Source organism: Dendrobium catenatum, unplaced genomic scaffold (assembly GCF_001605985.2).
Source record: "Dendrobium catenatum unplaced genomic scaffold, ASM160598v2 fragScaff_scaffold_621, whole genome shotgun sequence".
In the NCBI taxonomy this organism is placed as follows: domain Eukaryota; kingdom Viridiplantae; phylum Streptophyta; class Magnoliopsida; order Asparagales; family Orchidaceae; genus Dendrobium; species Dendrobium catenatum.
Window position 1 is genome coordinate 17,209,619 of NW_021319083.1, and position 17,176 is coordinate 17,226,794.

General features: G+C 34.8%; 1 protein-coding gene and 1 non-coding gene across 3 annotated transcripts; one reads left to right on the plus strand and one right to left on the minus strand.

Moving 5' to 3' along the window:
* Positions 1 to 5,882: 5,882 nt before the first annotated feature.
* On the plus strand, positions 5,883 to 15,436 carry LOC110105461 (replication protein A 70 kDa DNA-binding subunit A). 2 transcript variants are annotated; one of them, XM_020834988.2, is made up of 3 exons: positions 5,883 to 6,093; positions 6,250 to 6,540; positions 12,782 to 15,436. In XM_020834988.2, exons 2-3 carry the CDS (start codon positions 6,266 to 6,268, stop codon positions 15,141 to 15,143), a joined length of 2,637 nt encoding a protein of 878 aa, XP_020690647.1. In that variant the 5' UTR covers positions 5,883 to 6,093; positions 6,250 to 6,265; the 3' UTR covers positions 15,144 to 15,436. The 2 variants fall into 2 exon arrangements, with proteins under 2 accessions (XP_020690647.1, XP_020690646.1); XM_020834987.2 differs by having other exon boundaries at positions 5,884 to 6,093; positions 6,204 to 6,540.
* Positions 15,437 to 16,475: 1,039 nt separating this feature from the next.
* Positions 16,476 to 16,548, minus strand: TRNAK-CUU. Its single transcript has one exon. It is a non-coding gene; the product is annotated as a tRNA-Lys (tRNA).
* Between the last annotated feature and the right edge of the window lie 628 nt (positions 16,549 to 17,176).

The window sequence follows — 17,176 nt, forward strand, 5'->3', positions numbered from 1 at the left end:
AAAACGAAGGGAGAGATTTTATAATGATGATCAGATGACGATGTTAGGAGGCTATTTTGGTTGTATTATTTTAGGATTATAATATTTGAAATGTAGGAATTTTATAAATTTAGGTGTTTTATTGTAATAAAAAATAATATAAGTATAATAAATATAATGTAAAATAAAATAGTTTTTTTTTAGTGTAAATCAAATTTATTTGATTTTGAGTGAAAATCGTTTACATCACAAGCTTATTTGGCCACCACATCCTATTGTCATAATTTAGAATTTTAATTTATATTGATTACTTCTAACCAAATAAAAAAAAAATATTCACCTACATGTACTTTATATTTATCCAAACAACTCCAAAATAATTCTTACACTGTATTTCTTTTTCGGCCAACCAAACAGCCCCTTAAAAAATTGCAAGACTAAATAAGTAAATATAATATGATTTGTGTTGCAACACATGGGGGTACTGATTCTCAAAATAAATTTTACAATGAGCAGAATTCAAACCCTTATTTAATATATATATATAATTTCATAAATATGTATTATAACCTAGTATAATTAAATATTACATAATATAATTGAAAATGAAACTTAATTATTATAAAATGCAACTATTATTAGACCTTCAAAAAATACAATATAATAAAATGACATGCTGATAATTTAGTTATATTTATCTTTCAATTTTAGTTACATTTTAACACCCTAAATCATTAGTGTCAAATCCAATCTATTGGTCAATCAATAGTATCGATACAGCAAGTCCATCAAATTGAACTCTGTGAAGATTGGTGAATTATTACGTCCGTCATCGGACGTCCGGACACCCAATCCAACGCGCCACATCACCCAATACAAGTGGTCCTAGTGTATTGTGGTGGATGTGGCGCATCTATGATTGGTGACCCAAACGAATCCGGACCACTTGACAAATAATAGATTTTTCGTGGAGATGAGATCATGCGTGATGGTGATGTCAAAATATGACGCCATCAAATTCAATGTAACTCATGGTCAACAGCAAAAGTTTGTCTTTAGCTTGAAGAGCTATAGAAACATAACAAATAACCAAAGAAAACTTATTCATTTAACTTCTTAGCACTAAAAATCGACTTGGCAATATTTAAGCCAAAACATTCATCGATAGAACTTGGCTATACTAAGTTGAATTGATAGAAGTCAGCTACCTCTTTCATGTTGGTATGCCCCATATTTGAAAAGTATAATACTATAACTAATGTATGTAATGAGCTATAGTAAATGAATTTTCATTTTATGATAAGCCTTTATTACGCTAAATTATGCAATCTATTCTTCCGTTTAAATGAATATTTTCTATAATGATTATCTCAACACCCAATATAAATAAGCAGCTCAACAAACAAGCCAAACACACAAATTATTATCTAATGTTCTATACTTTAAACAATAAAAAATCACAAACTTTAGGTCAAATTTATATGAAGAAATTTTGATGTTATTAAAAATATATAAAAATAAGTATACAGAGTTTATTTTATATAAATAAATAAATTTTATAATATTATAATATTATATTATATATTATTAAAATATAAACTTACTATTATATATATAATATATATATATATATATATATATATATATATATATAAATAATATATATATAATATATATATACTATATATATTATATTATATATATGAGTTGATGATACATTATTATATTATATATATATATATATATATGAGGAAACATTATTATTTTTACAATTATGCCTACTATGCTAATGAGATTATTGAATTATTATTAATAATAATATTATTTATGTTATGTTATGAAATATGGTGTTGTGATGTGTATCATTGTCCAAAAAAATAAAATATTATTTTATAAGAACATGCTAACATTGATACATAAAGTGATTTGTTTGGTATTTGATGAGAAATAAGAAAATGTAAAGTATTATCCGAGGAGTTTGAAAAGCACAAAATACTTTGTATTTTAGAAATTCAAAATTTCATATAATTACAATAAGATCCTTATAAGTATTTTAAGGAAAATTTGAATTTATATAAATAGTAATACTCAAAGTTGTAAAAATATGGCAATTATTTAATTTGTTTCTTGATAAAATATGTCAAAAATTTTCATTGAGATTAAAATACCTTAAAAATCGAAGGGATGTTGGCCGGTATAGCTATGTTATTTATAGTTTTATTGTATTTAATTGTGTCAAAAATTTTATCAACTATTATAATTGTTATAATTGTACCAAACATATCATTGCAAAACATTGCAACTAATTTAATTCATGAGACTTTTTTGTTAAAATGTTATCCTCTAGAGGTATATTATACTTTGGTGTTTAACAAATCAGTGCCTCATTTGCATGTTGAATCATCCTTATTATTTGATTCTTATTCAAATATGTTATTAATTTCCTAGTAATATGTTATTCAAATCATTTTGGAATTTTTCTAATACTATCTTATTCTAACATTATTTTTTGAACAAGATTGATTCATGTATGATTTGAATTCTAAGAATATTCGATCATGGATCAATTTTTTTATCGCATATTATTTCAGCCTTTATCAAATTTTATTCGAACTTTAATCAAAATAATTTTGATTGTGGCTTACATAAAATAGAAGTTTGTGGCTCAAATTAGACATATTTTGGTATGAAGATCTTTTTTTGGCATATTTTTTCAAGAGATGAAATGCATAAAAGATATAATTGCAATCATAACATTTAATATAATAGACATATTATTCAAGAATGGAGGATAGTTCACTGATGAAGGAATATAATTTCACATTAATCCTATAAGAAGGTGATGATAAAACAATCCTTAAATTAGAAAATGGACTCGATCATATTTCCAAAAGTATCCAAGGAAAAAAAATGCTTAATGGAGAACTGATCAATGGTAGGTAAACATCCTTATAAATGTCTAATCAAAGAGAAGTATATAGATGTGTCAATAAATAACTCAAATGACAACTCGACACAAATTGATCTAAAAAAATTTTAAGTTTAGGTTAACCCGAATAGTATACGGGTTGAGTTTAAGCTTAAAATTTTCACCTATTTAATATTCAAGTCAGGTTCAAATTGATCTGAAAACTCAAAATGAATATGAAAATATCCATTTATTTTTTTAGATTGAAGTGAATTATGTCTTTGACTAATATTTTAGATAACTAAGTTGTATTAACATAAAAATATTAAATGAGCCATATAACATAAGACCACATATATGTGTTGGGTTTGAGTTAGGTCAATTTTGAGTCTAATTTGAATTCAACTCGTTAATCAAAATTAACACCACCAGGAGTGTGGATTAAGAAAGCTAGCAATAGGACTTGCACATTATGGATAAAGGCCAGATGTTTCTTACTTCATGTAATTAAGCAGATTTTAAAATTATGCTTTCAGTTCTAAATGGAAAAAAGAAATGTTAAAATTAAATAAAGAGAAAAAGTAGATCTTATGATCTCACGCTATTGGCAAGATTTCTTATCACAAGAGTTAGTCATTAATGCAAATAATACAATCTTATTCCAAATCTACATGCTCGCCTATCTTATTGTCATGCAATCTGAGCATGTATCGACCATGCACACATCAATCAAGCTCATATTTTGTGACTTGGAGGCATATAACTAATTATAAAGATACTGTTTCATAAGTTACAAATGAGGCAATATTCAATTTAAATTGTTTTATGAAAAAATGGTTAAAGAATTGGCAACTTCTAAATGTTATATTGTTAAATATATCCAGTAGAGTCTAACAAATAACATAAAAAAAATAAAATAAAATGTTGTGTACACACAATCACAATAAATTAATATAATTTAGTGTCGAAATTTTATGAAGTTATAAAAGCATTAAAAAAATGCATACGAATTATGAAGAAATATAATTAAATATCACAATATTTGCACCCCATCGATCTTCTATCATACTTTCTATTATACTTTGTGTAACAACACTAATACAAATCATAACATGTATTATTACAACTTACAGATGATCTCATTAGTCTTGAAATCATAACAAATTATTTAAATAAATATTAAAATATAATAAGGGACTTGTTCAACTTATCACCTTAATGCATACCACATAATTGTCGAAGCTTGCCTCCATAGTCAGGTGAAGGACCTCAAACTGATTGTTCATTGTGTTAAGGGTGCATGTGCTAGTTTTTAAGTGGGCAACAACTTTTAGTAAGTTCTTGGGTCATGAACATTAAGCAAGCGAGGGGATAGATGATGATGAGAAGTGAAGTTAATGATCGATGTGCATAGAAGAAAACCTATGAGTGGAAGTCTCAGGAAACTTAAGGAGATTTCAACCCAAAGTTGGTGAGTCGAGTAGAATCAATGGTTGTTGAGCTGATGGGTGAGATTACCATAGTTCAATGTTATGTAAGTACTTAATACATGTCATCATACAGAATATGAAACACATTCTTATGCAAGGAATAATGTTATATCTTGTAGATCGATAAGACCATATCATTATCAATGTCACTCCTCCTTACACTTTGGCAAAGTTTATGATTGCCAAGATCATGGAGCGATGACATAAGTGGTGGGATGATTATGAGATATGTCTCCAACCTGTTGTAGGTAGGTTTAGTGTTGCAGGGACTTCTTGAGGAAGAAGAAGTTCCTCTTGATCTCCTTGGGGGTAGAGGGAGAGAGAGAGAGAGAGAGAGAGAGAGAGAGAGAGAGAGAGAGCTAAAAATAGCTAAGTTTGAGTCACCTTTGGGCCTAGCTCCTTGTCGTTTCAACAAATCTAGGTAATTTATCTTGAAATGCCCTTCTTAGTAGCAATAAAAACATTTATTATCAAACTCGTGTCTTCATCTTGCTTTCAGAATGTTGCCAACACTTTCTTCTTTATCCTCAGCTTGCACACACTCGATTACGACACCATGTTATTCCACGACCACGCTTGCGTCCATATAAACTATAACATCTATATATAGACACTAATGACATAACAAAAACTTATAAAAGACATAAACTAAAGAAAGAACAACTATAAATCTGGACCAATCACAACAAGTGTCATTAATAAGAGTCAACAGTATGTGATGGCTGTGTGCTATCTATTGGAAAGAGATTTATTTGACCGCTTAAATTGATTACAAAGTATTGTATATAAGGATTTCATAGAACACTTACAAAGAAACTAATGTTGACGTAAGGGAATGGTGATTCCTCCTTGTAGCCTTGAGGAATATTGATTAAGTAAATGCCGCTAAGTTGGGATCTTGGTGGGGACAAAGTGATGTCTATAAATGCACACCTAAGGGAAAAGAGGGAAGGTGGCAAAAGAATTAAACCTAGTTTGTGAGTTTGAGGATATCCAAAGAACTAAAGTCTATAACTTTTTGAGTTAGTAAATGGTCCTTCAGGCCAAACAAACCTGTATATGTAACTCTTACCATGTAATGCAATCTATATGATGTACATTTGCTACATCAATCCAAGGCCTTCTCCTAAGGAAGGGCCTCATTTGTAATCGACTACAAATACTAGTGGATTCATTCAAACTGGGCCAGGCCCCGTGGTTTTTCCCCCTTTTTAGGGGTTTTCCACGTAAAAACTCTGGTGTCTCTTATGAATGCTACACCCTCTCACTTATCTGATTGTGTGCTGGATCTTCGTACAATGCTAAGACATTAAACTATATATTTCTCTACCGCCGCGAATGTTCCAGGACGCAACAGTTCATATTTTATTCTGATATGGTTATACATGTATAGCAAAAAAATTATCAACTTATAATTAGGAGCTGCCCAAAAACATTTATTTTAACAAAAGCAAGGCATTATGCTTATCCATGCAACGAGAGCGTTGCGGGTCACTCCGACCCGGTCGGTCCAAGGACGGGCCCGGCCTATCCCCAAATGAAACTCGAAATTCGCGACTCCCAGGACTTTCCCTCTCAAATGCCAAAAAATATGGCGGTTCCGCTCACTACCTAGGGCTTTAAACCATCGCGCCTCTCTGACTTGCACTTCTTCTTTCTCATCTTCCACCCGATCGGCAGCAGAAGCGGCGAATCAATTCTGATAAGAATCTTCTGGTATCTCGACCAGCTTCCTCCGTGGTTCACTCTGATTATATTATTACCGAGTGATCTTAACGTTTTGAGATATTGATATCGATATTTCTCTCTTTTTTCTTGTTTTCCAGGGTTTTTCGTTCAAGTTTTTTTGATCCATCTCGTTTGATTCTCTAGTGAGTCAGGACAAAAAATGGCTTCTCTTAACCTAACGAGTGGCGCGATTGCGAAGATTTCGCAAGGGTTGGGGGACAAACTGCAACCTGTTCTTCAAGTAGCGGAGATCCGGTTGGTGAATACTCAGCAGAGCTCAGCGGAGAGGTACCGGATGCTTCTTTCCGACGGTGTCCACCATCAGCAGGGAATGCTTGCGACACAGATGAATGGGATTGTTAAGTCTGGCCAGCTGCAGAAAGGATCGATCGTTCAACTAAGCGAATTTATCTGCAACACCATACAAAGTCGGAGGTAGTTATTCTTGTCGTGCTGTAAAGTTTGTGTAGTTGATGTTTTTGATTTTTTTAGATTCTTTGCTGCCATTCTGTTAGAATTGAGAAAACTTGGTTATTAGGAAACGGTTTGGGAAGAATGCATGGTGATGTTTATCATTTATGAACTGATTTTACCACATGGACAAGAGTTTTGGTTGAATTCAGAGTAAGATAACAACTCGATCCTTTAAGAATCTGGTGATAGATTTGTAATTATGATCGCAAAAACCATTTGATTTGTGCATACTGTTAGAAATATTTTGTAATAAACCTGGCAGAAAATGAATTGATACAATCAGTTCAGGATAAATATTACATAAATACAAGCTTGGAAGGTCAGAATAATTTCTCTATCCCTTGAGTTGAGGACGTCCCTTCATGTGAGGTCTACCCATCACTGCTACTTCTGAGGTGCTTCTTTCCTCACCTCGACCATATCATGAATGATAGGTTTATCGCAAACCCATGTTCCGCAGTCCACATAGAAACCTAGAAAACAAATAGATAATTGTGTGGGAGAAAAGAAGAATGAGAGGTGGTTAACTGGAAAAAAATATACCTTTCCCTTGGAGGATGAGGCCAGTCTCCCTTTTTATATAGATTTTTAAAGAGGGTGAAATTTGGATGAAAAGTAGTTTCCATCTGTGTGCATTGAGTCAATTCACCATCTTCATCCCTCCCTTTACCACTCTTGTTTTTTTTTTTAATATTTAAACCTAAAAAAAAAGTCAATTTTGCATATAAGTTAAAATAAAGACAAGAAAAAACAATTGTTAAGTCATTAGGAAAAGATGGGTTCACTATCCTGCACCATGCTAGGTGGATTAAGATGCCTTGAACGTGCATTTAATAACAGTGGTCACATACCTTAAATCAATGGTGGAGTACTCCTTGAAATTGAATCCTTATATGATATTTTTGCAATTGTACTCATATTTGTGTTAAAAATTAGAGGCAGTGTTTTAATGGCAATGCACTAACTTAATTACTTGTGATAGTTATTATAAATTTAGCATGGATTTCATGATCACAATTCACCACCCAAAAAATGCTCTTAGGTGAATTTTCAAAGTGTTTCAGTGGTATTTATCTAGCAGAGCCTTGGATTCATTAAGAGTTATCAATCTGCATAGAGCTTATCACTATCTGGATGGGAATGGAGTTGAAAATCTAATTATTTGTGCTTATTTGTCAGATATGATAGTTTCAATTCTACCCTTTGAAACTTCTTAACTCTGATCAAAGAACCATGTTTGCAGAAATTTACTGCTAGTGGCTATCAAAAGGCATTGAACCGATTGTTCTGATAATACACCATTCTTTGGTGGACCAACTATCCAGCTTTTTAAATACCCAATTTTTTTTTAACGTTTACTTATTAAGATAGTTTATCTTATCTTTCAGATAAATGTTCTGTTTTTATGCACATAAACTAGGTAAACATCCGTGGGTTATGAATACATGAGCCAGTTTTTAGGGTAAGGCTATGTTAGGTCGTTTAAAGCTCTTTGGTGTTTTTTAAAGGTTGTGCCTTATATTGTTGATGTGATAATCTATTGTTTATTTTGTGATTTCACATCTAAGAAGATCTTCAAGTGTTTAAAACACATTTCATAATTGCTGTTGCATTTATACAACAACAACAATAACATCAAGCTTTTATCCCACTATGTGAGGTCGTCTGCATGAATCCTTTTTCTCCGTTGTATTATGTTAAGAGTCAATTTCTCATTTAAATCTAATTAAAAAAAGTCATTTCTAACGTTTTCTAACCAATTCTTTTTAGGTTTACCTCTACATCTCTTAACATAGGCAAAATCTAATATATATATTCTTCTAAATGGGTCATCAGAACTATGATGTTTTATGTGACCAAACCATCTAAGGCGACTCTCTCTAATCTTATCTGCCACTAGAGCTACTCCAATGTTTTCATGTATATGCTTGTTTCACATTCCATCTCTAAAAGTAAAGCCACTCATCCAGCCGAGCATTCTCATCTCGGCAACACAAAAGTTAACTTAATTGTATGCTTATCTTTTAATGGCCAACATTCTGCACCATAAAGCATTGCATGCCTCCCCACTATCTTATAAAATTTCCCCTTAAGTTTGAGGTATACTTTTCTATCATACAACAAATTTGATGCATTCCTTTATTTCAATCATCCAACTTGAATTCTACTAATAATATCCTCATTTATTTCACTATCACTCTTTACAATAGACTTGAAATATCTAAACGTGTACTCTTATTAATGACTTGATTGCCTAAAGTCATAATATTGCCATGAGAATTATTGCATACTAAAATTACACTATGTTTTTGTTTTTAGATCTACTCAAATGAAAACTTTTAAATGCTAAGATTGATCTCAAGAATTCAAATTTACCTTTAACTCCCTCAACAATCTTATCAACAAGAAGAATATCATCAGCAAAAAAACATACATTAGGGTACATCCTCCTGCAAATGTCTAGTAAAAACATCCATGACTAAAGTTGATCATTAATGTAATCCAACTGAAATAAGAAAATACTTGGTCCAATCTCCTTGTTTGAACATAAGTAACAACTTATGCATACATATTCTTAATGACTTAAGTATAAGTATTATTAACCCCTTTATCTTCTAAAACTCTCCATAGCACTTCTCTTAAAATTTTATCATAAAAATTCTCTAAATCAATAAATATCATATGTAGGTCCTCCTTATTCTCCCTATACTTCTTCATCAAACCTCTTAATGAATTTATAGCTTCCATAGCAGACATACCCGGGAATCCAAATTGATTTTGAGAAATATTAGTATCACATTGTAACATATGCTCAATAACTCTCTCCCAAAGTTTTAAAGTATGACACAATAACTTTTTTTTTTAGTATGACACAATAACTTAATTCCTCCATAATTCACACACTTTTGTGCATCACCTTTGTTGCGTCCTGGAGTATTCTCGGTGGCAGAGAAATATGAAGTTTAATGTCTTAGCGTTGTACGAAGATCCAGCACACAAGCAGATAAGAGAGAGAGTGTAACATTTATAAGAGACACCAGAGTTTTTACATGAAAACCCCCTAAAAAGAGGGAAAAATCATGAGGCCCGGCCTATTTTGAATGAATATACTAGTATTTGCAGTTGATTACAAATGAGACAATTCCTTGGGAGAAGGCATTGGCTTGATGGTACAAATGTACAACATATAGAACACATTACATGGTGGGAGTTATAATATAAACATGTTTGTTTGGTCGGCAGGACCATAGACGATGGGATAGAGGTCAGAAAGACCGTTATAGTGGGACGGTACTCTGGTAGAACTCTGAGCATCAGGTGGTGTCCTGATAGAAGTTCAGGCCTCAGGTGATGGTCCGACTGAAGTCCAGGCCTCAAGTGGTGGTCTGGCAGAACTCCGAGCATCAAGCGATGACCTAGTGGAGCTCAGGGCCTCAAGTGGTGGTTCGGTGGAGCAACGATGTCAGGCGGTGGCCCGACGGAAGTTCGGGCCTAAAGTGGTAGTTCGACGAAGGAAAGGGCCTCAAGAGGCGGTACAGCGGAAGTTTGAGCCTTAGGTGGTGGCCTGGTGGAGCACAATGCCTCAAGTGGTGGTCCGACAGAGCAACGACGTCAGGCGGTGGTTCGGAGGAAGTCTGGGCCTCAAGCGGTGTTCTGCCGAAGGCTAGGGCCTCAAGCGGTGGTCCGGCGGTAGTTCGGGCCTCAGGTGGTGGCTTGGTGGAGCACAGGGCCTCAAGTGTTGGTCTGACAGAGAAACGACGTCAGGCGGTGGTTCAACGGAAGTTCGGGCCTCAAGTGGTGGTCTGGCGAAAGAAAGGGCCTCAAGCGTTGGTCCGGCAGAAGTTCGGGGCTCAGGTGGTGGCCTAGTGGAGCATAGAGCCTCAAGTGGTGGTCTGGTGGAGCTACGACGTCAGACGGTGGTCCGACGGAAGTCCGGGCCTCAAGTGGTGGTCCGGCGAAGGAGAGAGCTTGAAGAGGTGGTCCGGCGGAAGTCCGGGCCTCAGGTGGTGGCCTAGTGGAGCACAGAGCCTCAAGTGGTGGTCCGGTGGAGCTACGACGTCAAACGGTGGTCCGGCGAAGGCGAGGGCCTTAAGCAGTGGTCCGGCGGAAGTTCGGACCTCAGGTGGTGGCCTAGTGGAGCACAGGGCCTCAAGTGGTGGTCCCACGGAGCAAAGATGTCAGGCGGTGGTTCGGCGGAAGTCCGGGCCTCAAGTGGTGGTCCGTCGAAGGCGAGGGCCTCAAGCGGTGGTTTGGCGGAAGTCCGGGCCTTAGGTGGTGGCTTGGTGGAGCACATGGCCTCAAGTGGTGGTTCAGATGAGCAACGACGTCAGATGGTGGTCCGGTGCAAGTCCGGGCCTCAAGTGGTGGTCCGGCAAAGGCGAGGGCCTCAAGCGGTGGTCCGGTGGAAGTCCGGGTCTCAGGTGGTGGCCTGGTGGAGCACAGGGCCTCAAGTGGTGGTCCAGCGGAGCAACGACGTCAGGCGGTGGTGCGGTGGAGCAACGATGTCAGTGGTGGTGCGGCGGAGCTCAGGCGGTGGTCGAGGAAGAGCTTCTTCATTCTCTTCACTTCTTCTCTTCTTGTGTGGAGCCTCCTTTCAAGAAGAATGAGGGGTCTATTTATAAGTTTGTGGAGTGGCATGACCCGTAAATAGGTGAGAGATCGAGAGTAAATGGGGAGTGGCTGGATGGACGGCTGATATTGAATCTCTTGATCATGGACCGTTTGATGGACATTTGAATGTCTTAAAGATGTTGAAATTCGGTGATATTGGGCTCGTTGGATTCTTCTTGTCCAGCCGCTTTATTCGACTATATGCACGTAATGTTTGGAAACCGTTTGGTAACCCAAATTATGGTTCGAGCCTTCCAACAGCGCTTCGGGTCCTTGATTTGGACTCATTTGGGCTCGGATTGAGTCGAATTTGATGTCGTTGGGTTCGTATTTCCAAGACGATCAGTTTGATTATAAGTTTGCTGAAATTGGAGTTCATATAGTCCCAATTTTAATTTTAAAAGTTTCCAACTTGATTTTTCCTCGAGATTTGTGCTCGATCAAGATAATTTTTTGATGATATATCAACCTTTATTCTTAAAAATAGGAATCAACACACTCCTCTATGCATATGACATCTTTTTAGTATTCAAAGTTATATGAAAAATTTTCATAAGCCAAGAAATTCTTTCATCTCCTAAGCATTTCCATGCCTCTATTGGAATAAGGGGCAATAACTTTTCCACACTTTGTTTTTTTAAAGCCTCTTTAGTTTTGGTTTTACTTATATGCCAACAAAAATAAAAATATTTATTTTCATTTAGAGTGCTAAGGGCACTGAAGTCAATCTTATTCTCACATTCTTCGTTGAAAGCTTATCAAAATGACTGATCCACATTTGTTGAATATTCTTTTCTAATAAAAATATTTTTTTTATTTTCATCCTTAATGCACTTGAATTAAATTGTTAATTTTTCTATCTCTTTACTTGGCAAACTTATATATACATATTTCTCCCTCTTTATTATCTAATATATTATATAAATCATTAAAAGCTATTTTTTTTTGCATTACATATTGCTTATTTAGACTCTTTATGAGTTTCTTTATATCTTTCTCAATTTTCTAAGTTTTTACATCTAAACTGATTTTTATAATAAAGTTTTTTATTTTTGATATTTTCTTGCACATTTTGATTCATCCATCAACTATTTTTATTATTATGAACTTTTATTTTTGATACTCCAAGCATATTCTTTGCAATATTCTTAATATCATTAGCTATATTTTCTCACACAATATTAGCTTCCTCATGTACAGTCAAAAACTTAAGATATTGAATTTTATTCTAAAAAATAATTTTATTTGTGTTATTTAAATGTCCCCATCTAATCATAGGATAACATTTTATTTTATTTTTCATATCTCGCTATTTCATCTTAAAGTCTAAACTTAGTAAGTGATGTTAGGTACATAAACTTTTACTCGGAATAACTTTGTAAATTTTTGCAATCTAAATGGTCATATTTTTCTTATATGAAAATAATCAGTCCGAGTTCTACTTTTTTTCCACATAACATGTATATATATATTTTTTGCACTGGTGTAAAGGTAAATTTGTTTACTAATGGAAACTAAATAAATATGCTTTGTTGCAAGCAATTTGATGTTTTTTTTGCTAATTAACCTTCTTTCTTAATCTCAAAAACAGGATTATCATTATAATCAGCCTGCAAGTTTTGGTTGAGAAGGCTGAAATAATTGGGGAGCCAAAAAATTATGATTCTGGCAATCCTGTTCTACAAAACCGTGTTGCTGGTCTTGGACAGCCACCTGAGGTAAACCAACCAGGTTTATCCATAGAAAATGCCCAACATCATGGTGGTTCTCGAGCAAGTGGTCCTGATGTTGGACAACATGCTCTTGGGGATGCTTCGTTTCCCAGACAAGAGTCAGCTGTGAACAATCAATCTCATGTTGGCTTATTTGCTGGTGATTCTGTTCCTGGGAGGAACGTCAGAAATGCAAATTTCTTGCCCTCTAAAGCTGAATCTGCTACTGCGGGTTTTATGGAATCAAACCAAATTGGTGGTATGCAACCAAAAAGATTCCCAAGCTCATCAAATGGAGGATTTCAACCCCCTGCTGATAGTTACGGGCGTCCAATTCAGTCTACATATCAGCAACCTGCTCCTATCTATACAAATAGAGGTCCTATTGCTAAGAACGAAGCCCCAGCTAGGATAATTCCCATTGCTGCATTGAATCCTTATCAAGGAAAGTGGACGATCAAAGCTAGGGTTACGGCTAAGGCCGACATCAGGCACTACAATAATGCAAGAGGTGAAGGAAAAGTATTCTCTTTCGATCTCCTCGACTCTGATGGTGGAGAAATACGAGCAACTTGTTTTAACATGGTAGCTGACCAGTTCTATGATCAGATAGAGGTAGGGCGAATTTACTTGATTTCCAAAGGTACCTTGAGACCAACACAAAAGAGTTTCAACCATCTTAACAATGAATATGAAATTATGTTGGAGTCTACATCCACAATCCAGCCTTGCTTAGCGGAGGATAACAGTATTCCAAGGCAGCAATTCAGCTTTAAACCTATTAGTGAAATTGAGTCTATGGAAAATAATTCAATGACTGATTTGGTCGGTATAGTGACTTCGATTAATCCTGCAGGTACAATAATGAGAAAGAATGGTACCGAAACTCACAAGAGAACTCTTCAATTGAAGGACATGTCTGGAAAGAGTGTTGAAATAACTCTATGGGGAAATTTTTGCAACACAGAAGGGCAGAAAATCCAAGGCATGTGCGACTCCGGCATATTTCCTGTACTGGCTATAAAAACAGGTCGAGTCAGTGATTTTAGTGGAAAGTCAATCGGTACAATTTCCTCTAGCCAGCTTCTTATAGATCCTGATATTCCGGAGACGCACCAATTAAAGGAATGGTATAATAGTGAGGGAAAGAACCATACTGCCCTTTCTATATCCAGGGAAGCTGCAATAACGGTGAGAATGGATGTGCGTAAGACAGTTTCACAAATTAAGGATGAAGGTCTTGGAAGATCTGAGAAGCCTGACTGGATAACTGTTAAGGCCACAGTTTCATTCATGAAGGCTGATAATTTTTGCTACACGGCATGCCCTTTGATGGTGAGTGACAGACAATGCAACAAGAAAGTTAATAATAATGGGGATGGGACATGGCATTGTGATCGGTGTGACAAAAGTTTTTCCGAGTGCGATTATAGATACCTACTCCAGTTACAGATTCAGGACCACACTGGTATTACCTGGGTTACTGCTTTCCAAGAATGCGGTGAAGAAATCCTTGGTGTATCTGCAAAGGAACTGTACTTTCTCAAGTATGAAGAACAAGACGAGTTGAAGTTTGCTGAGGTTGTAAGGAGGGTTCTTTTCAGTCAATATTTATTCAAATTAAAAGTAAAAGAGGAAACTTTTAGTGATGAACAACGTGTGAAGTCTACTGCTATCAAAGCTGAAAGGGTGAATCCTTCATCAGAGAGCAGGTTCATTTTGAGCATGATTGAGAAACTTTCTGGGGAAGATGCTCATACAGTTTCAGCTATTCATGGAGCATATGCTTCTGGAGCCGGAGTGCATAATTCCGAATATTCTCATTCTCTTGGCGGCGGCGGCGGCCGTTTTGATCGATATAAAATGGAGACTTCTAGCCAAGGCGGACAATATATGAATCAATATGGTGGTATTTCAAGCCATAGTATGAACAGAGAAGTCCCATCCTTTTGTAATAACTGTGGTTTGTCTGGCCACAGTTTTCAGAACTGTCCAAGGAGCCTAAGCGAGTTAGGACAATCTACTGGAGGTGGCTTCACGCACAGATCATCTATTAGTGGAATGGAGGGTGGAAATTCTTCTAATGTATGCTTTAAATGCAAACAACCTGGCCATTGGGCTAGGGACTGTCCTGGATCAAGCTCCATATCTTTAGGTTTTGGAGGCAGAGACATAGCTTCATCTGTTGGAAGTGGTCATCCACAAGGAACATATGGTAAACAATATGTTGGTGGTTTCTAATGTTTGAACCATTACATGTAATTTCTGACATCTATCTCGACAAAGGGGCCAAGCTCTACCAACCAGTGCTGAAACAACTCAGTTACCAACGGAACTTCCCTGTTGCCTTTCCTTCGCCATATTTGATGGATATTTTGTTTGAATTGTTATTGCCAGGTTTTCCCTCTCTACTTTGTATCATATTGCATGCTTTCTTTCTGTGAAAACTTCAAGTATTACTCCCATGCTTCGCTAGACTTCCTATAGACTAATTGGTAGACGATACAAATAATATTTTTATGTTTTAGCTATAACCGACCCGCGTCTGTGTTTGATTTCTTAAATTTCGCTTGTTAAGTGAGAAATTGTCAAGCGCTTGCATTCCCTCAAAAGGCAAATGCAACCTAATATTAAGACAATAACAAGAAAGCCTCACCAAATTTTTTCATTACTTGCTTTTGTTTTAAAGATCTGACAAAATATTGTAATAAAAATAATGCAGATAAAAACAGAAGCAATCTTACAAAGTTTTCAATTATTGTAGATCTCTAGGAAATGTTTGCAAATACTTTGATTTTGATGCTTTCAAGTGTGTGGGAATTGTACTTTAAGCCCTTGGAATGGTTGGAGAAAAGAGTTCAATAAAAAAAAGCTTAAAGATTTAATGTTTAAATATTCAATATAGTTGTAAATATTTTGTACTTATAGGGTAAAATATTTTTTAAAATGACAACAAAATTGTATTGAAAATAATTCTAAAAAGTTTGTCAAAATGATATCGTAGACTCGTAATTATAATTCAAGGGTGTACATGAGTCGAGTTTGCTTGTAAGCTGGATTGAGTTCATAGTCCTATATATTATATGAGCTTGAGTACAAGTATAATATGGTTTAATTCATTAACTTGTCTAGCTCCTTTTCTTCTTTAAATGTCCTTAGTCCTATGATGCCTTAAATTCAAGTCAAAAGATATATGCAAGCAAAGTTCCAGTTAGTTGTTACTTGAGATTAACTCAACTAGCTTGCACACCTATTGTTATTGTGCCAAAATGCAGAATCTTTGGACCCAACAGGTAGCACTTATGCTACTTCGGTGTGCTCTATCTACCATGCATTTAAACAGTACGATTTTAATAAATAATCTAAAGCTTCTATTAATTTAAAAATTATGATAAATTATAGACAATTTTGTATTTAAAAAAGATGATTTTTAATGCAATATTTTAGTAATTGCGTGTGTAATAATTTATTATATTATCTCAATCTCAATCAGTAATTAAGTTTTCTATTTCGAGAACAAATAGTTATTTTTTTCTTAGTGTAGACTAAAAAATTAAAATAATATAAAAAATTCGCCCACCGTGGGGCTCGAACCCACGACCACAAGGTTAAGAGCCTTGCGCTCTACCTACTGAGCTAGAAGGGCCTTTTTGATAATTTGTTCTCATTGTTTTTAAAATATTGAAATCCTCAAAGAGCTTTACTTTAGATCAACAATTAAAAACTCAATTTTGGGTATAAATTAACGTCCCAAATTTCTTACTTATATTTCAGGTGGTTGATCTGAGCTTATTTGGATCCATATTTTATAATATTTGGTATCGTTGGATTCATCTAATTAAGACGCTCAATTTGATTATAAATTTAGTAAAATTGTACTTTAGACGGTTCTTAATTTTATTTTGAGAAATTGTTAATATAAATATTACATAAAAAAATCTGATGATCAAAATGAATTTTCTTACTTAATATCAATAACCAATCTTAAAATTATTTGTGGAATTCATGAATGTGAAGTGAACAAAAACTTATCCTTTGCATAGTAAATATTTGAACACCCACTTGAATCCCAAATTAGAATTTTAGGATTAAAAATATTATTTAATTGGGTTGTTGTTGATTTATTCTATTAAGTTTATTTTAAAATAAGCATCTCATTTTTACCTGTTGGTTGAAAGCTTTGACTATTAACAAAGAGATCTTGATTTTTAAATTTTAGTATGTGATGTGTGTGAGAATTTTACTTGATCTAAATGTAAAAAAAAAAAAAAAAA

Coding starts and splice junctions, on each gene's coding strand:
- LOC110105461 (XM_020834988.2), top strand. CDS start 6,266: ATGGCTTCTCTTAACCTAACGAGTGGCGCGATTGCGAAGATTTCGCAA. Junction 6,541..12,781: donor AACACCATACAAAGTCGGAG/GTAGTTATTCTT, acceptor TCTCAAAAACAG/GATTATCATTATAATCAGCC.